This window comes from Pantherophis guttatus, chromosome 10, assembly GCF_059756535.1.
Source record: "Pantherophis guttatus breed Tessera chromosome 10, ASM5975653v1, whole genome shotgun sequence".
Taxonomy (NCBI): Eukaryota; Metazoa; Chordata; class Lepidosauria; order Squamata; family Colubridae; genus Pantherophis; species Pantherophis guttatus.
This window is the reverse complement of record NC_142072.1, coordinates 25,414,253-25,438,393: the sequence shown is the minus strand read 5'-3', so window position 1 is coordinate 25,438,393 and position 24,141 is coordinate 25,414,253. Positions and strand designations below refer to the sequence as shown.

Below are 24,141 nucleotides of genomic sequence, written 5' to 3'. Positions count from 1 at the left end.
ACGGAGGGTCTGTGACATGCGGCGCATGCACTTCCAAACTCGACTCGACTACTGCAATGCTCTCTACATGGGGCTCCCCTTGAGGAGCACTCGGAGGCTCCAACTGGTGCAGAATGCGGCCGCGCGGGTACTTATGGGGGCGACATGGCGCTCCCACGTGACACCGCTCCTGCGCGAGCTGCATTGGCTTCCAGTGGTGTTGGTTCTCATCTTCAAAGCGCTCCATGGCTTAGGACCCGGTTACTTACGAGACCACCTTCTGCCTCCGATAACCTCCCACCGGCCAATATGCTCCCACAGAGAGGGTCTCCTCAGGGTGCCATCTGTCAGGCAATGTCGGCTGGCGACCCCCCGGGGAAGAGCCTTCTCTGTGGGGGCACCCGCCCTCTGGAGTGAGCTACCCCCAGGGATACGACTGATCCCGGATCTCCGGACCTTCCACCGGGCCCTGAAGACATTTTTATTTCAGCAAGCCGGGCTGGGTTAACAATTTTTAATTGGGGAATTTTATGGGTAAGGGGTTTTAAATTGGAGAAGCCAAAGATAATTTAATTTCGTTTTACTGTATTTTAATATTTGTATTGTGTGTTTTTAATTCTGGCTGTTCACCGCCCCGAGTCCTTCGGGAGAGGGGGCGGTATAAAAATTTAATAAATAAATAAAATAAATAAATAAACTGGTAGGGAAGGTAAGTAGATTTCACCTGTGGTCTAGTCCCTAACTTACAACAGGCCCTAGATTTTTTTTTTTTTTTGAAAACCTTGCCTCCTTCAGAGAGTTGTACTAGAGGTAGGTCAAAAAGTGAAGAAAAGTGATCATGACTACAGGTAGGCCTCAACTTACAACCAAAATTTCTGTTGCTAAGTGAGATGTTTCTCAAGTGAATTTTGCCTCCATCTTATGACCCTTTCTTGCCACTTTGGTTAAGTGAATCATTTCCGTTGTTACTTTAGTAACAGGGTTGTTAAGTGAATCTGGCTTACCCATTGACATTGTTTTGTCAGAAGGTCGCAGAAAGGGATAACATGACCCTGGGATGCTGCAACCATCATACTGTAAGTATGAATTTGGATGACATAATCATGGGAATTCCGCAATGGTTGTAACAGTGGTGGGTTCCTCCCGGTTTGGTCCGGTTCGGCCAAGCCGGTAGCGGTGATGATATGAGATCACCGAACCGGTTCTCCCCCCGCCCTTCCACCCCCCCACCCCCACCCCCACATTATTCTTACCTTTTATTTGGTCCCACCCCCAATCTATTGCTGCCTCCTGAGTCCCAGCTGATGACTAGAGGGAAAAAAACTGTTTAAACTCTTGCCGCGGGGCTTCAAAGGGCCGTCCTACAGCTGATCAGTGTTAAAAGCAAACAAATGAGTCGGGTCGTAAGTGTGAGGACTGGTCGTAAGTGCAAGGACCTTCCAGAAATGACTCTGACCAGCTAGCCACGCCCACCTAGTCACATGACCATCAAACCACGCCCACAAAATAAGCCATGCCCACAGAACCGGTAGTAAAAAAATTTAGAACCCACCCCTGGGTTGTAAGCATGAAAAATGGTTATAAGTCACCTTTTTCAGTGGCATTGTAAATTAGAGCAGTCACTAAAGGAACGGTTGTTAAGTTGAGAACTACATGTATACAGTCAAAGAGCTGATACTTTTTAAGGGGACACACATGCATCTTATGAAATAAGAAGGGGGGTTTTGATCTAATGGATGCAACTGACATCTTTATTTTGGGCAGCCCCCTCACACACCCCAGCTGTGTACACTAAAGGCGAGAATGGTTATTCCTTGCCAGTGTTTGCATGTTGTGGTCCGCCAGCAGCCTGCAGAGCTGGCAGTGGAGTCGGACAGTGAGGAGGCTGAGGAAGAACATGGGCCAGTCCTGGAGGCTGGGGAAGGCCCTGATGAGGGCTCTACGTTGGAAGCAGAGATGGGGCCAGGGCCATCTGAGAGTGATATGCGGACTCTGGAGGCTCCAGAGGCAGACAGCAGAGAGGCAGAGGAACAGGAGGAGCCTGTTCCTAGTGCATGTATGAGAAGAGCTGCCAGAAGGCAAGAGCAGCTAAAGCAAAAAGGACGACTCGGAAGTAAGGCCAAGAGATGATTGGCCCCTCCCATAAGGCTTAAAAGACCAGCAATGGCTCTTGGGCTCTTTGTCGGAAAACAATGTTGATAAGATTTCTTTCTTGCCTTGCTGCATTTATTTCTTGTCGGCATCTCCTGCTTCTGAACTTTTGCCAAGAAAAGCCTTTGGCAGGTTGCCAAAGTAGACCAAGGTCGGTGATAAGGCTGAAGACTTGTGTTATGAAGAATTTGTTTTGAATTAGTTTGGACCAGCTGAGTTAATTCTCAGCTGTTCTAATAAAATCTATTTGTTTAGAACTGATTGCGTCTGATAATACCTACTTGGGTCTAGGTCACAACATTGCAGTATGTGTTAATATGATTTGTGAGGCCATTTTGCAAAGCTTCTGAGCTGCTTGCATAAGGCAGCAGCTGTCTGGTCCTCAAGATGGCATTGTCCATGTGCACCAATGCCATGAAGTGCCAACTCCATGGAACACCAGCTATCCATTAGCCACCAGTAACGTGGACCATCAGCTGCCTGGTGATCTGTGATAAGGACAACAAGGGTGGGTTGGGAAAAGTGATGTAGAAAGCCTTAAAAATCAACTTCGTAGTTTTCAGGAGCAAATTAGAATGTCAACTGAAGTCACATGGCACATCTACTGTGTTTCCCCGAAAATAAGACCCTTTCTTATATTTTTTTGAACCCTGAAATAAGTGCTTGGCCTTATTGCCATGCGCTCAGAAGCCCATTTGGGCTTATTATCAGGGGGTGTCTTATTTTGGGGAAAACAGGGTATACCAATACTTTAATTCCATCTATCCCAACTAGATCAATTCCAGATATGTTGGGACTAAAAAATAAATAAAAATAAAGAATTGCCAAGCAACTGTGGGCAATTTTATGATAAATTGCCAGCCACAGGGGACCTCCCTTTGAATAGATCCCCACAAAATAGCTGCCAACATATGAGATATAGACACCTATATTTATTAAAGAATTGATCACTGTTGGACCTTCAATGCATGCAGCTCTTTTCCTGTAACTGTGTTCACGCAGCTCACAAACAAGCCAACCAGAATTTATCCTTGTGTGCTGTGAGAACTTAACCACATTTGCTCAGTACAGAATTCAGCATGCTGGACAGATCCAGAAAAATAAGCTTAGTAAGCAGAAATGAAGGTGTAGGTTTCCCCTGTCCTATTGTCTTTACCTCTAGGGGGAAGTAGTCATCTCTGTTTCTTAGCCAAGGGAGCCAGCATTGTTTGAAGACTCTTCCATGGTCATGTGGCCAGCATGACTGTACAGCCAAGGTGCATGGAATGCTATTAACTTCCCACTGAAATGGTACCTATTTATCTACTCACATTTGCATGCTTTTGAACTGCTGGGTTGGCAGGAACTGGGGCCGGTAATGGGAGCTCAAACTGTTATGTGGTGCTCGGGTCTCGAACCCAGGCTGTCAGCATTCCAGCTAACAAGCTCAGCATCTTTAACCACTGAGCCATCTCATCCCCTCTCCCAAACTTACTGAGCATGGCTCATATAAGCCTGGATGTGAATCTAACCCTAATTAATTAAAATCCCCAAAGGTCATATTCTTCCATTTGATCAGCTGAGGAGCCCCTTTCTAGGTGATGGTGGTGATGATGGAATGGGAGAGAACTAGTGGCATCCAGATGTTTTCCCCAACCCTTGTTTTGGGAAATCTCCCCCTTCTCCTTTAGCAAGGATTTGTTTTTATTAGCCTCTATTCTCCATTGTTCTGATTATTTTCTGTTTGTTGTTCCCCGTGATATATGGTTCTATTGATTGCCACAGCATTCTAGCTTTTGCGATTATTTTCTCCCCATTGATGTAACCTATCTTAAGGAAAAAGCAGGGCAACATTTTCCACCACAAGTCAATCATGCCCTTTTTGCTAATCAAATTGCTTTTTGATTCAGCCTGAAAATTAAAAGGCTGTGTCAGGGAGACAAAACCGCCAAATGTAAGGTCACATCAGTTGCAAAGTCATGTTTGCATTTTAGAACTCTGACCATAACTGAGTCCGGTTGGCGCTTACCCGTAGAGTTATTATGGGATGTTTTATCCCTAATGCAGCTGCAGAATTTCAGCATTTGCATAATATATTAATCCCTGGGAAGTGCCCATATTGGACACTTATTAATTGCATTTATGAGAATATAGCTGTATTATTGTGTGCTAGTCTTTCTCTGCTAATTGCTTTTAATTACAGTTTCTTTCTTCCTGCTTATTATCACATAGACACTAATTTGCCATTATTGGTAAGGCGCACTTAAGCAGGGATGGCAGCTCAACTAATGATGATCTCTCACTTGCAGTCATCAATAACAAAAAAGTATTCGTCTCATAATGAACGGAGCCTTCTAAGCCATTTTATAGATCTTATGAAAGCTATTCCAGATGTGTTGGGGTTTCAACCTTCCCAGCCAGCCCTGGAAGGTTGGGAACGGAAATCCAGAACATCTGGTGGAATACTAAAAAACCAAACACACACAGCTCTCATGTGATCCACCAGAGGGCAGCAGTACCTGGTTAGCCCAGCCTCCTGTTCCAAACTGCTACTGTGAGGAGACTCGCAAGCAGGGCAGGACTGCAGATGTATTTATCTTTATCTTCCTTTTTCTTTTGTCTTTGGCCTTTGTTATACAGTCTCTAAACATGGAGGCTCCATTGATCTACAATAGCAATTGGATCTGCTCACCATGCATGAATAAGCTCAGGGTTTTTTTTGTTTTTTGTTTTTTTTGATCCGATAGGAATAAGCTGCTCCCCTGGTTACATCAAAGCAAGGCAACCGTATTCTTACATAAGCGTTGTGTGGTTTTTGTTGACTGTCAAATGCACGGAACCCCTGACTAAGGTGAAGCCTGATGGGTTGACTCCTGACTTGATGTGTCATGTCAATTTAACCACTGGTTTTAGTCTGCGTGCTGCCGGGGTGGGAAACGATGACCCCTTTACCATCCGTGAACTTCAACTCCCAGAATTCCTGAGCTAGCATTATTCCATCACTTGCAGGAGAGGGTTTTTTTCCCACACCTCTCCACTCAAAGAGATGTTTTATTCCCCTTTCATTAGCTGTCCTGGTGGTAAATGTTTGATCTTTGGACCATTCCTCTCCATTTTCAGAAGGTTCTCTTCTCCCATTCAAATGTTTCAGGAAACATTCTGTGACATCACAGTAGCTTAGCCAATAGGCATAATCGATGGGAGGCCTTGAGCATCTCTGGACAACATCATTGTGTAAAGAGGGTGGACACCTCCCAGGCCAAAAGATACTTGGCTGCCAAAGCCTGGAACTCATGGCATGCTAGATCTGGTCATACATACATGAGAAAACAAATACTGGGTTCCCATAATATGGAAAGCCTCAAACCCACTACTCCATCACCAGCTGGGCACCAGCTCCCTCTTAAAGGGAGAGCAGCTGTCCAGTTTGTTAAAAAGTTCTGTTACCCCAGTGGTGAAATCCAATTTTTTTTTACTACCAGTTCTGTGGGCGTGGCTTGGTGGGCATGGTGTGGCTTGGTGGGCGTGGCAGGGGAAGGATACTGCAAAATCTCCATTCCCACCCGATTCCAGGGGAAAGATACTGCAAAATCCCCATTCCCTCCTCACTCCTGGGGGAAGGATATTGCAAAATCTCCATTCCCACCTCACTCTGGGACCAGCCAGAGGTGGTATTGGCCGGTTCTCCGAACTGCTCAAAATTTCTGCTACCGGTTCTCCAGAACCTGTCAGAACCTGCTGGATTTCACCCCTGTGTTACCCACTTCATTGAAGTAACAGATCATGTCATCCTCTTGATATCAAGAAGGACACGAGAATCTTCACACTCTTTGCCTATACAGAGATTTCTCATTTGGAAGTTTTGAGCCCTTGCTGGAATTTTTTTTAAAAAATTAATCTTCTGAATAGTTTTACTAATTAAAACTCTGTGAGACTGGTTAATCTTGAGATTAACTGGTTTCACTCTATGCTGCTACTGGAGAAGAACAAATTCAATCTACTGATGATCTTAATAAGATCTCCATCATTTTATCACAATTACCTAATCATATTAGTATTATTGATTATGCATTTGTCTCCAGAAATGGATACAGATGGGATCTGAGCAAAACAAACATTTATTGTTAATGGTTTACGAAAAATAAGAGGGATTATTGAATTATCTGAGAGGAGCTTTCATAATTTAAGAGTTGTTGCGTGATCCTGTTGGCCTTGTTTAAAGAAATGGAAGATGAACGCAGCTGCGGTAGGACTGTATGGCTGCATCTAAGTTTTCTGTCTGTTTTTGTGGGAGGTCCAAACAAGAAAGCAGAATGGAGAGAAGAATACAACGGTGTGGCTGACTGAACATGGATTCAGATCAGGGGTGAAATCCAGCAGGTTCTGACAGGTTCTGGAGAACCGGTAGTGGAAATTTTGAGTAGTTTGGAGAACCAGTACCAGAAATTTTGAGTAGTTCAAAGAACCAGCAAATGCCACCTCTGGCTGGCCCCAGTGAGGTGGGAATGGGGATTTTGCAATATCCTTCCCCCTGGAGTGGGGAGGGAATGGAGATTTTGCCATATCTTTCCCCTGCCACACCCACCAAGCCACACCACACAACGCCCGCAGAACCAGTAGTAAAAAATTTTGATTTCACTGCTGATTCAAATGCATCAGTGTGTCTATGGCATGACAGGAAGAAAGAAATATTTTCTCTGTTCCACAAATGTACAGATTTAGGGGTGTACCCCTCCCCAAATGAATGGACTCAGTTACATCTACAATGGATGCACCACTGGAGACAAATTATCCTGGGGGGAGAAAATCTATCCATGTCATTGCTGTGAAAGTCAACATTGATTGGATGGCATGCAATCAATCACCATTCCTCAACTGCAAACATCTTTAAATGTTCATTTTAAGTGTGAGCCATGCTTCCTTATGAAAAGTTGGCCTCGGGTGTGCATTTAAGATACTCCTATAATATTTAGGTTGTTTAATTTTGGATTACTCATGTAACATTCAGCCTGTTCTTGAATTTCTAATCTATCCGATAGTTTTTAGAGTAAATAAATGTAAATAAATCCCAGGGTTATGTGATCCACCGTTTGCTCAGGAAGATAAATCTATCTCAGCATCTACTTTTGTCCTATTATTTCAGCACCATTGAGAGTGTCCTGACATACGGCATTCTTGCATGGTTTGGGAGCAGCTCTGTAGCGGACAAAAAAGCTCTACAGAGAATCATTAAAACTGCCCAGAATCTCATCAGGCTCCAGCTACCAGCCCTGGACGACATCTTCAAATCTCGCTGTTTGAGAAAGTTGCATAACATTCTCAGAGACTCTTCGCATCCTGCTTACAATCTTTTTGGACTGTTGCCTTCTGGCAGAAGATACAGAACAATTAAAACTCGGCCCACACGTCTTCTGAATAGTTTTTATCCCAGAGCTATAATCGCACTCAACCATGAAGTAAAGGGCAACCATCAGCGAGCTGCTGGACAGCATTACTTGGTCTGTTGTGTGGATGTTTGGGTGGATTGGGGTGGAAAATTTGTGGCGCGTGGGAGTGTGTTTGGGGATTGTTATGTGTGTTGGACCTGGTCTTTGGGTGTTAAGTGAATTTCGTTGTATGGGTATACTCAGTGGTGGGATTCAGCCAGTTCGTACCACTTCAGGAGAACCGGTTGTTAACTTTCTGAGCAGTTTGGTGAACTGGTTGTTGAAAGAAATCATTAGGGCAGAGAACCGATTGTTAAATTATTTGAATCCCACTTCTGGGTATACTGTGTATACACGTACAATGACAATAAAGTTATTATTATAACTTTATTCCAGCAGGCTTCCGACAAGCAAAGTCAATGGGGGAAGCTGGATTGGCTTAATGAACATGTGATTCATTTAACAATGCAGTGATTCGCTTAACAACCACGGCAAAAAAAGGTCATAACACTGGGCACCACTCACTTAACCACTACTTTCCTTCACAATGGAAATTGTACGGTTGTATGTCAAGCAGCACCAGCACTCAACCCCATTTTCACACCAACCATTCTGTTGTGCGGCTCCGGTATTAATAAACGCCTGAAGAAACCAGATGCGAAGAGCGATGATGACCTTTAAAAGATGTAAGAAGGAAATATTGGTCACTTGTAATAGAGAAGCAAGCGAAATGGCCTCGACGTACAACCTGCTTTTACAAAAGTAATTACTGCAATCATGATCTTAATCAGTTGTCCCTTCTTCTCAAAAGCTCCAGATTTAATCCAGCTCTCTCTCGTCTTGAATTTGCTTAGCCTTTCTCCAGCGACGGTGGAAATAGACTGACACTTGTAATTCCAACAGATTACAAAAGCAGCAGACTAGAAAAATACACTCTGGCTAAGTGGGAACATTGGTTCAAAAAGGCACAAGGCTGTGTTCACACATTAAACCACAGGTAGTCCTCAACCTAGTGACCATTCAAAGTTACAACAATGTGAAAATAGGGACTTATGACTATTTTTTACAATTAGAACAGTTACAGCATCCCCATGATCACCTGATCAAAATTAGGACACTTGGCAACTGGTTCATATTTTATGACTGTTGTGGTGTCCTGGGGGGGGGGGGGGTTGTCACGTGATCCCCGTTTGCGACAAGTAAAGTCAATGGGGAAGCCAGATTCACTTAACAAACCATGTCGTTAACTTAACAACTGGAGTGATTCGCTTAACAACTGTGGCAAGAAAGGTTGCAAAATGGGGCAACTGTCTCGCTTAGCAGCAGAAATTTTGGGCTCAAGTGTGGTCGTTAAGTCGAGGACTACCTCTTAGCCAAGGCTTGCTCAACCAGCTTCCTATCAGATTCCAGTTGTGATCCAAAAAAGCTGCTTGCCAATGGTAAAGGCCTACCTTGTCTGACACCAAGGTTCTTTCAGGACCATCTCCTCCACCGAAATTGCAGAAACCCAGGAGAAACTCCTTTCCTCCAATAGTCACACTTATTTTATGGAGCAATGCAGGAATGAAATGCTACCAGTTCGGACCGGTTCAGCCGAGCTGGTAGCAATGGCGGCGGGTGCTTCGGAGAACTGGTAGCGATGGCAGCGCGAGGCTCCGCCCACCCGCCCGGTTGTCGTTACTTCCTGGATTTAACCAGGAAGTAACCTGTTTTTTATCCTTTGCGCATGTGCAGAGGGTCCGTGCGCTCTTGTGACGTGCATGCGCAGCACATGCACTTCCGAACTGGTAGGGAAGGTAAGTAGATTTCACCCCTGGAGCAATGTCTGCTTAGAAATTAGCTTAGCCCTGCTTCTCTTTAACTTTCTGCAAACTCCTGAAAACTAAGTTATTCCAGAAGACTATGAGGAGCAACACAGCACCCAGTTTGATAGCATTAATGCTGTGGGAAAGTTTCATGCAAGCTTCCATCAAGGAGGTTTTCTTTACATGCTTCTTTTGCCTGTAATTACTGTCAACTGCCAAGTGTCTTGTGATCACAATATAAATAAAATAAATTGAACAAACCACTCGCTGGCTGGGTACAAACCAGGGATGTGCAAAATTCTTTAAATCACTCACAACACAAGTGGTGGGTTGAAGGCTGTGCAACAAGAATTGAGAAATAGGACACACAAAAAGGAGGGACCGGGGGAAAACCCTATGACTGATTTGGTTTGGTTGAAATTACTTAACCAGGATTTACTTCCTAAGTATTTAATAACCTTCCCTTTATGACACAGTAAAAGTTATAATTTGCTGGCCATTTTCAAAGCAGCTTGAGGGCTTGGTTCTGCGTCTTTGTCTCATATGGTGTTCATACAAGACATTTCACTGTTTCCCAAATACCCATTTTCTGGAGTTGCGGAATATTTGGACCATCAACTAATCAACTGTCTCGATGTTCACACAGCAAATTACCAAGTCACCAAGCAGGAAACCAAGTTACAAACAATTAAACTTTGCAAATCATGCAAATTATGCAGATGGGGGACTGATCTTGAATGCAGGGGTGAAATGCTCCCGGATCAGACTGGATCGCCCGGTTCGGTAGCGATCTTGTCTGGTGGTTCGGCAATCCGATAGTGGTTGGTCTCTCCCATAAGGCTTAAAAGAGCAGCAAAGGCTCTTGGGCTCTTTGTAAGAAAGCAACGTTGCTAAATCTGTTTTCCAGTCGGCACCTCTTGTTTCTGAACTTCATGGGGCTTTGCCAAGAAAGGCCTTTGGCAGGGTGCCAAAGAAGATAAAGGTTTGCGATAAGCCCGAAGGACTTTTTCTGAAGGACTTGTTTTGGAATTAATTTGGACTAAACTGGGAATGAAATAATTCTCAGCTGTTATAATAAAATAGTTTTGTTTGAGACTAATTGTGTCCTGTAATGACTAAGTGAGCCTAGGTCACAACATAAATAAATGCATAAAATGTACAACATTTTCATTTCAAAATGCATCAAGAACTGAATTCGGCAAGGTTTGAAGCAACTGGGTACCAATGTACCACCATATTTCCCTCTTTTTTCCCCTGATTTTTATTTAAAACTGCAATCCCTCATGCTGTTTGTGACTTCCTGTCTGGACTATTGCAAGTGCTTTACATGGGACTGCCCTTGAAAACCATTCAGAAGCTTCAACCAGGTTATCTGAGGGACCTCTCCTCCCGATGGTTTACCTGCCCAATTTGGTCCAGCAGGTTGGGCATGTTCTGGTTCTCTTCAGCCAAGTAATGTTGGCTGGAGGAGACCATGAGATGCTGTAGCTGTAGCCTCTGGAAAATTCTCCCTTCAAAGCTTAACCTTGACCTATTGGCCTTTTGTAAGATCTTCAAAACCTGCCTTTGTGCCTGTTTCCTGGCTATAATGATATTTAATGACGTTTTTTCTTCACTGCCATATGGATTTAGATTTGTACTATATTATAACTGTTTTTGGGGATTGTTCGCTACCCAAAGACACTTGTTTGAGATGAGCAGCTATAGAAATGGAATAAATAAATAAAAGCAAAAAACTATGAAATCTTATCAACCATGATTTATATGCCACAATGGTTTATAATTTGTTAAGCCAAAACAAAACACCTTAGAGCTTAGAAAGATGGTCTGATTCACACCACAAAACCATAATGTGGTTTGTTTGGTCTCAGCTTAGCCATTGTGGCTTATTAAGCATGGTTGGCAGCAATCTTCCTGAACATGGTGTGCTCCAGATGTGCTGGGACTCCCAGAATTCTCCAGCCAGCTCTGTATGTGCAAACAAACACAGCCTCTGATTTAACCAACTCTCCATTTGCTGTATAATCCAATTTTATGTGTGTGCTTAACTTTGATCTCCTTTTGGGTTTCCATTTCTTATGCCCTAGTTTATTTGTAAAAGGAAACTTTTCAGGTAGTCCTCAAATTACACCCATAATTGAGCCCAAAATTTATTTTGGGCTCAATTATGCTAAGTGAAACATTTGTTAAGTGAGTTTTGACCCATTTTAGGGCTTTTCCTGCCACAGTTGCTAAGTGAATCACTGCGGTTATTAAGTTAAATGTTTGTTAAGTGATTCTGGCTTCCCCATTGACTTCTTCCTGCGCCAACTCAGAAAGCTCAAACTGCCCAAGGAGCTGCTGATCCAGTTCTACAGAGGAATGATTGAGTCTGTCATCTGCACCTCTATAACTGTCTGGTTTGGTTCTACAACCCAACAAGACAGACACAGACTTCAGAGGATAATTAGAACTGCAGAAAAAACAACGGCTACCAACCTGCCTTCCATTGAGGACCTGTATACTGCACAAGTCAAAAAGAGGGCTGTGAAAATATCTACAGACCCCTCACATCCTGGACATAAACTTTTCAACTCCTACCCTCAAAACGACGCTATAGAGCCCTGCACACCAGAACAACTAGACACAAGAACAGTTTTTTCCCCGAACGCCATCACTCTGCTAAACAAATAATTCCCTCAACACTGTCAAACTATTTACTAAGTCTGCACTACTATTAATCTTCTCGTTGTTCCTATCACCCATCTCCTCCCACTTATGATTGTATGACTGTAACCTTGTTGCTGGTATCCTTACGATTTATATTGACTGTTTCCTAGTATGATTTGATTGCTTATTGTTCCCTATGACTATCATTATGTGTTGTACCTTATGATTCTTGACGAATGTATCTTTTCTTTTATGTACACTGAGAGCATATGCACCAAGATAAATTCCTTGTGTGTCCAATCACACTTGGCCAATAAAGAATTCTATTCTATTCTATTCTATTCTATTCTATTCTATTCTATTCTATTCTATTCTATTCTATTCTATTCTATTCTATTCTATTCTATTCTATTCTTTGCTTCTCAGAAGGTGATCCTGGGGACACTGCAACCATCATAAATATGAGCCAGTTGCCAAGCATCCAAATTTTGATCACCTGACCTTGGCGTTGCTACAGCGGTTGTAAATGTGAAAAAGGGCCATAAGTCATTTTTTTCATGTGGTTGCAAAATGAGCTGTTGTAAATCAAGGATACCTATAATGCCATCCAGAAGCAGGTCCAGGGGCCCTCCAGAGGTGCAGGGTTCCAGCTCCCAGCGTTCCCCAGTGCCGTACTGCTGGGAATTTTCTTCACTAGCACCAGAAAGTGTTTTCACTTCCAATGATCCAGCAACAGATTACCTCTGTTTTTATTCTTTGGGTGAGCTTAACGTGAGAAATGTGGTTCGTGCAACACACTAAACCAAGGCTAATAAAATGGAAGATAAGACAGAAGGAGAAAACAGATAAATCATGTTATTGTGATATTCACACCTCATTTCAGCCTAGTTTAGCGGGTTCCTGAAAGCTGCAGTAAGGTCCGAATGCAGTAGTCGCCTTCCTTCCTTCCTTGCTTCCTTACAACCTTTCCACGACAAGCGATGGGCTCCAGGTACCTTTGCTGACCTCCCTATTTTGAATGCACTGGGCCGATTCTTCGCACAGGATCTCCCGCATCTCCCTGACCCTTAATCGGAGCCCGGCCAGCTGTCCGTCCTTTTACTAAATGAACCACAGCTAGGGGAATCAAGGCTTTTAGGGCCATACGCCTGCCCACCTTAAGAGGACTTTGGCCGGGCTTCCCCTCCTTGCTCGCGGGTTTCCCGCATCTCCGACAGGGAAGACACCCCTCGCTCCCCCCCCACACACACCTTTCCTTCGGAAAAGGAAAAGCCGGTCCGGGGTCCGGGACTAAGGGCTGCGGGCCAAGCCGGTTCTCCCTCCGAGCCAAGCAAGGTCGCTCTTGACCAAGCTGGCCACGGATGGATGCAGCTCTCAGGCCACGTCTGAACGGGTCCCGGCCGCTGGTTTCCCTCCATCCCCACCCCCACCCCACCCCCGCCGCAACTTTGATCTAAGCGGGGCCACCTTAAAGCCCCCGGGAGTCGTTCCCGCGTCTCCCCCGCGCGGGGTCCTTCCGCGCAAACTCTGGGCCATGCCTACCGCCGCCGCCGCCGCTCTCGCACTCACACGCAGCCGGGCGCCGACCCTGCTGGAGCCGAAGCAGCTGCAAGCGGTTGCGGCGGCGAGAGCGAGCGAGCGAGCGAGCCGGCAGCCCGGGTCGGGCGCGCGTGCCTGCCTGCCTGCCTGCCTGCCTTCTGCTTGCTTTCAGCCTGCAAGGATGCAAGCCAGCGGCCGCTCGGTCTTTTCCACGGCAGCTCCGCTCCTCCAAGCCCAGCAGCCCAGCCGCCGTCCAAACTGGGAGACGCTGGTGCGATAGTTCAACCGGCGCACGGAGGGAGTAGGGAGGGGGGAGCTTCCCCCCCTCCTCTCCATTCCCCCCCCCCGGAGAGAGGAGGAGGAGGAGGAGGAAGGTGGAGACTTTATTCCCCTTTCCTTTCGCCTCTCCCCCCCACCCCCACCCCACCCCCTGAAATTAACGCAAGAGCTTGGCGGGCGCCGCAACTTCAAAGGAGCTTTAATATTAAAGGACTTGTATCCACGCCTCCCCTCCCCCCCCCATTCCCCCCCACCCCCAAGGGATGGCAAACTTCAACTCTCTCGCTGCCTCGGTTGGGAAGAAGAGCTTCAAGTCCTTCTGAATAAAGATCAGGTAAGCAGCGGCGGGAAGACTATCCCGGGAAGGGGGAAGACCGGGCGGGGGTAGGTGGTGGGTAGGTGGGTGGCAGGGCGGGGGCCACGCGGAGGGAATCGGCCTCTGGGTAAGCTAGCCCACTGCCCTTTCCCCGCGCCATCGCTTCCCCCCCCCCACTCACTTGTCACGGAAACAGAGAAAAAATGTTATGTAAAACAGGTGCACAGCAAGTTGTTTTGGCAGAAGGAATTCTTTTTTTCCCTCCGCCGCCCCCACCCCCAATTACAGCAACCTTTCCTTCTCGCCCCCACCCCCCACCCCCCCGTTTTCCGCCGATCCGCCTTCCAACAACCCCATCCTGGTGCCGAGAGAGAGAAAGAGAGAGAGAGAACCGGGCGTCGCGGCTGGCTGCAAAAATGCCGTCTACTCAATCTGTCCCCCCCCCAATAAGAAAACGACCCCCCCCTCTTTACATATTCTTTCAGTGTACGAAGTTTGGTTGCGCTTCAAGCGGAAATCAAGGGGGGGAAATGAAAGTCTTTCTCTCCCCTAACCCTCCCCGATCTGTTCGTTGTTTCGAATATATTTTATGAATGAGTCAACCCCCCCCCCACTCCCCTCTTCTCCCAGGATGAGTGGACTTGAAGTTTTTTTGCTTGGCTTCGGTATTGATGGTGTCGTGGGGAGGCGGCGGGGGTCTCTTGGTCCGACCAATACCTTCTTGTGGGTCTTCTTAATCCCCCACCTTTTTTTTTTTTTTTTGGCTGGGGAAGACCCAGTGTACAAGAGCCCGTTTCGTCTCCCACCTCCCAACCAGCTCTCCTCGCCCGCTCCCCCCCACCCCCCCCACGCCTGCTTCCTTCGTTCCTTTGCTGCATTTCTGATTGTGTCCGTGGCTGAGCTTCACGTCCTTTTTCACCCCCCCAAATCACCCCCTCCCCCGGTTACTGGCATTTTTCACGCGACGCAAAAGATCCCCAATAAATCGGGGTGCTTCCCAAGGAGAACGGTGGAAGAGCCCCCCCGCCCCCCCGCCCCCCCTCTCCTTTGCATGTGTGGATTTATGGATGCCCAAACGGTGCGGGGCGGTGGGAGGGGGGGTCGAGGTGGATTTTCCCAGCCGCTGGCTTTCTCCGTGGGCATGCAACGCCTCCGATCGGTTGGCAGCCGACGTGGGTGCGTTTCGACTACATACAGATGATGGAGGGGTACCTAAATCGGCGATTGCGGGAGGGAGGAGGGGAGGGTTGCGATGGGAAGGAGAGATCGGTGGTCGTGGGTTGTTTTACCCCCAGGCGGGCCATGTGCCTAATTTTTTGGCTCTCCGCGGAAAGCGGCGAAGTATCATTACGAGTCGGAGAAGTAGAAATTGGATTAGCCATCTTCGGCGGTTTAATTGCTGTAGCACTCTCTCTTTTGCAATCCTGCATCTTTTTTCGAAGGGGAGGGTGCAATCCCTTTCCCCGCGCCCCTCCCTCCCGGAGCGGATTAAAACAGTGCCTGCTCTGAAAGGATAGGATGGGATGGACTCGCTTCTTGGAAACCTCACTGCCAACTACTGATTTTTATGTATTATTTTAGTATTTCCACCGCCCCCCCTCCCGCAGTTGTTCTGTATTCTTTGGCGCCTGCTAGAGGAAAAGAGAGGAATTGCACTTTGTGCTCCTGTCCGGAACTGGTTCTCAATGCGTGTAATCACTGAGGTTCTCTCGCGCTATGTGTCAGCTTAGTCCTTGTTTTTTTTTCCCCAAGTGGTTTTAAAGGTGGGGAATGCTGGGAACCTGTTGCCACTTGAAGTTGCAATAGCCTTGCATTGTGGCAACGCAATGGCAATGCTACAGGCTTTGCTAACAGGCAATGCTACAGTTAAATAGTTTTGGAGATGTTGGGAAAAAGGTTAGACTTTGTTGGTTGGCTACCTTCTTCTTTGGCTTGCATGTAAATTGAGCAGCTTCTCCCACAGACATCAAAATAATCCTTTCCCTGTGTGCCTAGCTGACATCTCAGAAGCCCTCAAGGAGACCATATCTGGGTCTTAACTACAACCTTTGTCTCTTCCCATTGGAGAATCTGCAAGATCAAAGCTTCAGCGTTGTTGTTTTTTTAAAAAAAACCACATCTCTGATATTGCTATCTTTGTGTCGACTTTCAGAAACTCCTGTTCCCTGGAAAGGGAATCTGTAGGATTTGCTGTTTCTTCTCCTCCTCCTATTTCAGTACAAGGCGTTGCATGGAACTTCTTTGATGGATGAACTCATGGTTCATGGAGACTCTGGAAGAATAGGAAAAGGACTTGCTTCCTGGGCACCCCGGCTTCAGCTGCTGTTAGCTAGAGAGGTGAGAAACATCAGCCGAGAATCTGTGAATGTGTAAATTAACCCAGTGGAAATGACGATTTGGCTGCTGGCAGAGAAGGGTTGTGAGGAGTCATTTGTATGCAAGCTTTTTTCTTCCTTCCCCAGTTTGCACTCTTGGTTGGCATTCTGCTCTGGTTCTTTGCACACTTGCCTCTCTGCATACAAAGGTTCAGATGTGGAGGAGGCTTCTGGACACACTTTGGCAGCACACTGGGTTTTGGCTCGATTTAAGAAGCTCCATGCACGCTCCACTGGTTTTTGTGATTACCCAGATGAATCGGGAGAAATGTCTCCTGCCATATCTATCTGCTTTGCTCCGAAGATATTTGGAACGGCATTTGAGGTTAGAAGCATGAGCCAAGCATCCTGCCCTTCCTCCTCCTCCCTACCCCCATTCAGATGACCTCTTGGCCAGGAGATATTCCCTCTTGGTGGAGAGGACCCTGCCTCGGGTTGGCCTCAACCCCTCTGCGCACCATAAAAAATGGTTGTAATAACATTTTGCAGAATCCTTGGAAGAGTTGCTAAGACACATGTCCAGCATTTTGCATTCTCAGATGTACTGCGGTATAGATGATGATGATGATGATGGTGGTGGTGATGATGGTGATGATTAGGGTTGTTCACACAGTCAGCCAGATATTGAGAGTGGATTTGGCATTTTTAACTATATATCGAGTTGTGGAAGCAGAGTTGTAGCTGAACGAATATAGAGCTGTTGCGTTGCCAGAGAACTTGGAAGCATGAATGGCTTCAGCTTAACTCCTTACTGACATGCGGGTGTCACTACCTATGTAAGAAATGGGAAGGGCTCGCACCATGGGATAACCCCCCCCTCCAAGCAAGTCCCTCAGCTGACTCAGTTTAATGTCACTCTTTGCAGCTTTGCATTGTGAGACGCACTGTGCACTTGGTCCATTGCAAGGCAGGAACAATATTGTGTGCTGAGAGAAAGAACGTAGCTTGGTAGACCTCTAAAGTGGGACATGAGTTTCCACTCCAACTTGATGGTGGTTAGAAGCTGCTGGTGAAGCCCTAAACACATGCGGAGAGCCATTGGCATCGCTATGGTTACTCATGAAGATGGGGGGGGGGAAGAGAGATGGGGGAGAAAGGGAGCTTAGTACATTTTATGCAGCACATTATGGGATGGCATTGGATGGTGTAAAAGGTTTTCAACAAAGGTTTTATCCTAGAAGCTTTTCTTTCTGCATTTGAAGTTGAGGAGGTGAACGCTTCTCGGTTGTGGAATCACATTTTGGATAGGTTTTGCTCAGATGTACTAAGATAGCTTTCTCCAATATGATACTTCCCTTGATAGGTTGGCTTGTGGTACCCAGCATCTCCCAGCTGGCCTGGCTGGCTGTGCAAAGGGATTTTTGGGCTGGTCTTGAAATTTCAGACCGTAACTGGTGGATCTGTCTTGAATGTCAAGGGAAAGGTACCGTGCAGGTTACTTTTGGTTAAAGCCATGAAGAAGGGCAGAGGAGGCAGGGGCAGAGAAATTATCATTATTACGAGAGCCTAGGAAAAGAAGAAGTCTAGGAAAGAACCATGGAAAGTAACATGATTTGGAAAACGAGGAAGTTCCTGTAGCTGAGGAGCTGAAAAAAAAAAAAAGGCATATATTGATTTGGAAAGAAATGCCCAGCACAGCTTTATTTATTTATTTTTTTTGGTGTGGGGGATCTTTTCTTTCCATCCTACATAAAAATGAGGAATGCAAGAATGCCCACACTTGGTTCCTGGTTTTGTAGCCAGGACCTGAACTCTGCTATACAGTTTCTCCAATGTTTTCTTCTCCTGCGAGACATATTTATTTTATTTCTTGGAGGTTATTGGGAATTTTTCCTCCCTAATTTCTCATAGGGGGTGCTTTGAAGCTTATTTTATTGTCGGGACTAGTGGGAGATCTGCTACGATTGGCACTCTGCTTCCTGCGATGCCTCTCTTGGTGTCTCTGAAGCCTCTCTGGTTGTGCATAAGATTCAGTCTGGAAGAGAGACCCTCACCAACCCCTCAGGATGCATTTCTCCTGAAGACAGGAGTGAAGTGTGGAAAGCCAAGGAGGTTTTGCACTGGAGGAGGGAGGAATTTATACTATGTAATGAAAGACAGGATGAACTAGAAATAGAATAACAGAGTTGGAAGGGACCTTGGAGGTCTTCTAGTCCAACCCCCTGCCCAGGCAGGAAACCCTACACCACTTCAGACAAATGGTTTTCCAACCTCTTCTTAAAAACGTCCAGTGTATCTCTGGGGGCAATTCATTCCAGAGAGCAGGTGCCCCCACAGAGAAGGCTCTCCCCCTGGGGGTCGCCAGTCAACATTGTTTGGCTGACAGCACCCTGAGGAGTCCCTCTCTGTGGGAGCGTATTGGCCGGTGGGAGGCTATCGGTGGCAGAAGGCGATCTTGTAAGTATTCAGGTCCTAAGCCATGGAGTGCTTTAAAGATGATGACCATCACCTTGAATCGCACCCAGAAGACCACCGGGAGCCAGTGCAGCTCGCGCAGGAGAGGTGTTACATGGGTGCGCTGTGTCGCTCCCATCATCATCCACGCGGCCGCATTCTGGACCAGTTGGAGCCTCCGGGTGCTCTTCAAGGGGAGCCCCATGTAGAGAGCATTACAGTAGTCAAGATGGGAAGTGATGATGGCATGAGTGACTGTGCGCAAGGCATCCCTGTCCAGAAAGGGACACAACTGGTAAATCAGGCGAACCTGATAAAAAGCCCCCCTGGCCACAGCCGTCATATGATCTTCTAAGGACAGCAGTGCATCCAGGAGGACACCCAAGTTGCGAGCCCTCTCTGAGGGGGCCAAGATCTCACCCCCAATAGTCAGCGATGGAGTTGCTTCTCTCCTTGATTGGTTTCCGCCCATTGCTTCTTGTTCTGCCCTCAGGTGCTTTGGAGAATAGCTTGACTCCCTCTTCTTTGTGGCAACCCCTGAGATATTGGAAGACTGCTGTCATGTCTCCCCTAGTCCTTCTTTTCTTTAAACTAGACGTACCCAGTTCCTGCAACGGTTCTTTATATGTTTTAGCCTCCAGTCCCCTAATCATCTTTGTTGCTCTTCTCTGCACTCTTTCTAGAGTCTCAACATCCTTTTTACATCGTGGCGACCAAAACTGAATGCACTATTCCAAGTGTGGCCTTACCAAGGCATTATAAAGTGGTATTAACACTTCTCATGATCTTGATTCTATCCCTCTGTTTATGCAGCGCAGAACTGTGTTGGCTTTTTTGGCAGCTGCTGCACATGGCTGGCTCATATTTAAATGGTTGTCCACTAGGACTCCAAGATCCAGGATGTTCCCCAGCACCTCCCAGCCAACAACTCAATAAGTTTAAGAACACCATATTCAGTCAGAACAATTTATCCTCAATTCTCTTCCCCAGTAAACTGATGGAGAAAAATGCAGATTGGCTTTTCAGTCATGGCATTGAAGTTAAACCCAGGAATGTCTGCCTCCAGTCCTTTGGCTGGAGGCCTCCAGTGGACAGAATCCTTCTTTTTCCATTGCAAGACAGAATTTACCATGAGTTCAGAGAGCAGCAGCTACAGCAGAGATAGTCCTTGACTTGTGACCATTTGTTTAATGTGACGAAGTTACAGTGGTGCTGAAAAAAGTGACTTGCAATCAATCTTTGCATTTATGACTGTTGCACTGTCCTAGTAGCCACGTAATCAAAATTCAGCTGCTGGGAAATTCGGCATCGATGACAGTTTGTGGTGTCTCAGGGTCATGTGACTGCCGTTTACAATTTTCCCAGGGATCTACTGACAAACGAAGTAGTGGGGGATGCTGGGAACAACCCCATGATTCACTTAACAACCACAGCAAAAAGGTCATAAAATTGGGTGTTTATTCGCTTAATGACTGCATGACTTAATGATAGATGTCAGAATCCCCATTATCACCATAAGAGTGCAGTAGTTAGAATGATGGCGCAGTAGTTAGAATGCAATATTGCAGGCTAATTCTGCCAACTGCCAACAGTTCAATTCTCACCAGGCTCAAGGTTGTCTCAGCCTTCCATCCTTCTGAGGTCGGTAAATGAGGACCCAGATTGTTGGGGCCGATACGCTGACTCTGTAAATGCTTAGAGAGGGCTGTAAAGCACTGTGAAGCTGTATATAAGTCTAAGTGCTGTTGCTAAATTGAGGACTTTGTATGTTTGAGCAAGGCAAGAGGGAGTCTGTGCAGACTTATTCTCGAGGTGTCCAATGCTGCCCTTTGTCTTCTTATGAATTATGGAGTCCCAGCAGTAATTTGATGAAAGGGTCTGTTTTATTCAACTCCTTTCGTTGTTCCTGATGTGACAACTATCACAGAAAGATGTTATATGTGATCAGGAACACCCTAGTCATCTTATTTCGACCTAGACTTGAACCCAACTGTAGAGTTGGCTAGGCTAGAATTGGGGAGACATTGATTAAATTCACTTTTGATGTGAATTGACCCAGTTTGCCCTAGGTCACAGGTGTCCTCTCTACCCCATCCCAGCCACCCCCAACTTGGTGGCTCTAGAAGTGGGGCATATCAACTCCCATAATACTATCTCCATTTGATAGGCTTTGGCCTCTGGATATGCCAGAACCTCATTGCCACCTAGTTTCCTTATCACCCTGGTTTAACTCTGATTTGTAATCATAGTTGCTTTTGCAGGACATGTCACCATAACCTTGGTTTATGAGCCACAGCATCCTGCAAATACAGGGCAGCTCATCTTACTTGTCCCTTACTAAATGTTAGAAGACTACCCTTTCGATTTCATAGCAACATCGCCCAAATGTAATTGAAATAATTATATAATTGGTATAACGTCTAGATGTGTTTGATGTCACTTACCTAGCGATTGGAAAAAAAGTATAATCCTATCATTTGGATGGTGATATAATGATATATATGTGATGTCATGTACTTGCCCCCCATCCAGTGAATTACCCATGAGGCTTAGCAGAATGTGTGAACCTCATCTCTGCCTTAGGAGCAATAAAGCATCCCCTTCAATTCGTCTGGCAGCTACACAAAACTACTGAAATCGTTTTATCGAAACCTAGTGTTGTTTATTCTAACTTGCAGTGGAATTTTGGATCGAGGTCCAAAATCTTGGAGACCGATCTTTCATAGATACGCAACTCTAAATCCTTTTCCTTTTCTTTTTTGAACAAACACGATTGGCTTTTGATTGAATTTCTTTGAAGAGTGCCTTATAATTCTCAATAAATAAGGATGCTTCATTTTTCTTGGACTGCGTACAGAGGGGCAGTGATGTATTTTCAAGGCTCTTGCATCTCTGGCCAGCTGCCCTCTCTAAACCTCACTCCAATTTGTCATCTGGAACTTGAAAAATAGGTTTAATTGTTCTAATAATTGCACTAAATTTGCATAATTCAAGATAGTGTAATCATTTGCAGATAAGCCTGTGAAATTGGAATGGATGCTTTTTTTAAAAAAAATAGCATTATCCATATCATGGTTGGTTGCTGCTGTTTAGGAAAATGAAAATCCACTTTGGTGTCCTTTTCCTGCAGGCCTGTATTTTTGGAATCTAGAATTAGGATACACCCCCTCCCTTCCCCCTCCCCTTCATTCTATTACTTGAGGTTTCGGGGCTTGAAAGAGGTTTGCACCTGAAATATGGTATACTTGTGAACAATGGAGTCACCTTAATTGGTTTAGTAACATGCAGTTTTTTAGTGGATCCAGGAATGCAAAAACACACTGGTTAATATTTCTTATGCTGTCCAGTCACTGTCTAGGAGTCAAGTTTAATATTCCTTTATTCTAGAAAATATGAGGATTTGATGTCAAGGTGAACTTGCATAGCAAGCAGTTACTTGAAATTTGCAAGGTTTGAGAATTCAGAGAAAATTGGAAAACTAAGAAAGTGGAAGTATTGGTGTGTGTGTCTCTCTCTCTGGGGATGGATGGATGGATGGATAGATGGATAGATGGATAGATAGATAGATAGATAGATAGATAGATAGATAGATAGGGTAGATAGATGGATACTGTAGGTTAGATATATAGACCTAGATATAAAGTAGATATATAAATAGATATAGGGTTTTTGTGTGTTTGTGTGTGTGTAACAAAAAATTGTTTTCAAAATATAAGGATAACTAGGTTGAATGACATTGAAAGGTCTAACGAAGACCAATAGTAGAAGGCGCAAACAGGACATTGAGATAATATGTTCTGTTCAGTTTTCTCTTATTAAGGACAATCTGTCTTTTCCTGGGTTTATTTAATCCATCCTTCCTATCCATCTGCAAATGGAATCAGGGTTGCGAGGGGAATCTGAGCAGTTGCTTCCCAACCCCTCTGGAAGGGGCCAGGGTCGTTTTAAACCCTTTATTTTAAAAAGTTAATAAAGTCAGCAGCATCGAGTTAATAAAGTCAGCAGGGAAGACTTAAAAGGGAATAGTGGGAAGGCTGTGGGAGGAGCAAAGGAGCAGAGTGGTTCATAGATGAAGGTTTGGGGCCATGGTTACCTCCCTCCCCAGTCTATGAAACCTGTTAATAGGGAGAATTGTGTCTCTTTAGGGTAGAACATTGTCTAACCCTGGATTGGCCCACAGCCTTGTTGATGCAGGTCAAATGCTGTTCAAGACCATTCATAGAATCATAGAAATGGAAGGGACCTTGGAAGCCTTCTAGTCCAAGGCAGGAGACCTTACGGTATCCCAGACAAATAGCTATCCAATTTTTTTTTCTTGAAAACCTCCAGGAATGGAGTTCCCAAAACTCTGGGAGGAAAGCTGTTTCATTGGTTAATTGTCAGGAAATTTCAACTTAGTTCCTGGTTGGATCTCTCCTTAACAAACTTCCATTCCATTCATTCTTATCCTGCTCTCCAGTGCTTTGTAGAATAGATTGACTTCCTTTTCTCTGTGAAACCTTCTCAGGCCAGCTTTATATCACCCCTGATCCTTCTCTTCATTAGGCTACATATACCTACATGTACCTAGTTGCCTTAACTGTTTCCATACAGTCTGGCCTCCAGATCCCTTATCAACTTTGCTGCTCTTCTCTACACACTTTGTAGACTCTCAGCATTATTTTTTCTTTGTATCATTCCAACTAGAACTGGATGCAGTATTCCAAGTGTGTCCTCACTGTCTTAAAGTCTTAAGTGCAGAACTTTGCTTTTCTCACCACTGAACTGCATCTTGTTGGATAGGATCCAATGCGCAAGTCTATCAAGATCTTCCTAAGTGTTAGCAATTTCCCTCAGCTTGGTGTTGTCTGCAAATTTGAGGAAGCCCTCTCCTGTCTTCTCACTAACTCATTTGTGAAGATGTAGAACAGCACTGGGCCCAAGACAAAACCTTAAGGGATCCCACTGCATGCTTCCTTCCATATAGATGTAGTTCCATTGAGAACTACATGTTGAGTGCAGTTGGTCAGCCAACTGCAAATCCATCTGGTGGTGTTACTATCTATCCCATATTGTTCTATCTTATCAAGGCTGTGGTCTATTTTATCAAATGCCTTGAAATCCAAGTAAACTACAAATTACTGAAATCCAAGTAAACTATATCCATAGCATTTCCTTGATCCGCTAATGTAATGTATTGAGTCTGCTTCTAGAGCAGGCCCCTTAGGGGCTGTTGATGAAACGTTCTGTTCACGGATTGGTTAGCCATT

At 45.3% G+C, this 24,141-nt stretch overlaps 1 protein-coding gene and 1 long non-coding RNA gene across 9 annotated transcripts in view; one reads left to right on the top strand and one right to left on the bottom strand.

Moving 5' to 3' along the window:
* Positions 1–7,911: 7,911 nt before the first annotated feature.
* LOC148112427 (uncharacterized) lies at positions 7,912–12,797 on the bottom strand. Its single transcript, XR_015729474.1, has 2 exons — positions 12,585–12,797; positions 7,912–8,210 (listed from the first exon to the last, which is right to left on the bottom strand). It is a non-coding gene; the product is annotated as an uncharacterized LOC148112427 (long non-coding RNA).
* A 759-nt stretch (positions 12,798–13,556) lies between these two features.
* ADGRB2 (adhesion G protein-coupled receptor B2) overlaps positions 13,557–24,141 on the top strand; it is a 313,970-nt gene continuing 303,385 nt past the window's right edge. For 5 of the 8 annotated variants that reach the window (XM_060691413.2, XM_034413343.3, XM_034413341.3 and 2 more), the window contains exon 1: positions 16,055–16,460. In XM_060691413.2, the coding sequence (XP_060547396.2) occupies positions 16,368–16,460 (93 nt within the window). In that variant the 5' untranslated portion in view covers positions 16,055–16,367. Of the gene's footprint in view, positions 14,142–16,052; positions 16,461–24,141 lie in introns of those variants that run through there. The other 3 variants (XM_034413346.3, XM_034413347.3, XM_034413344.3) reach the window with 3 other exon arrangements.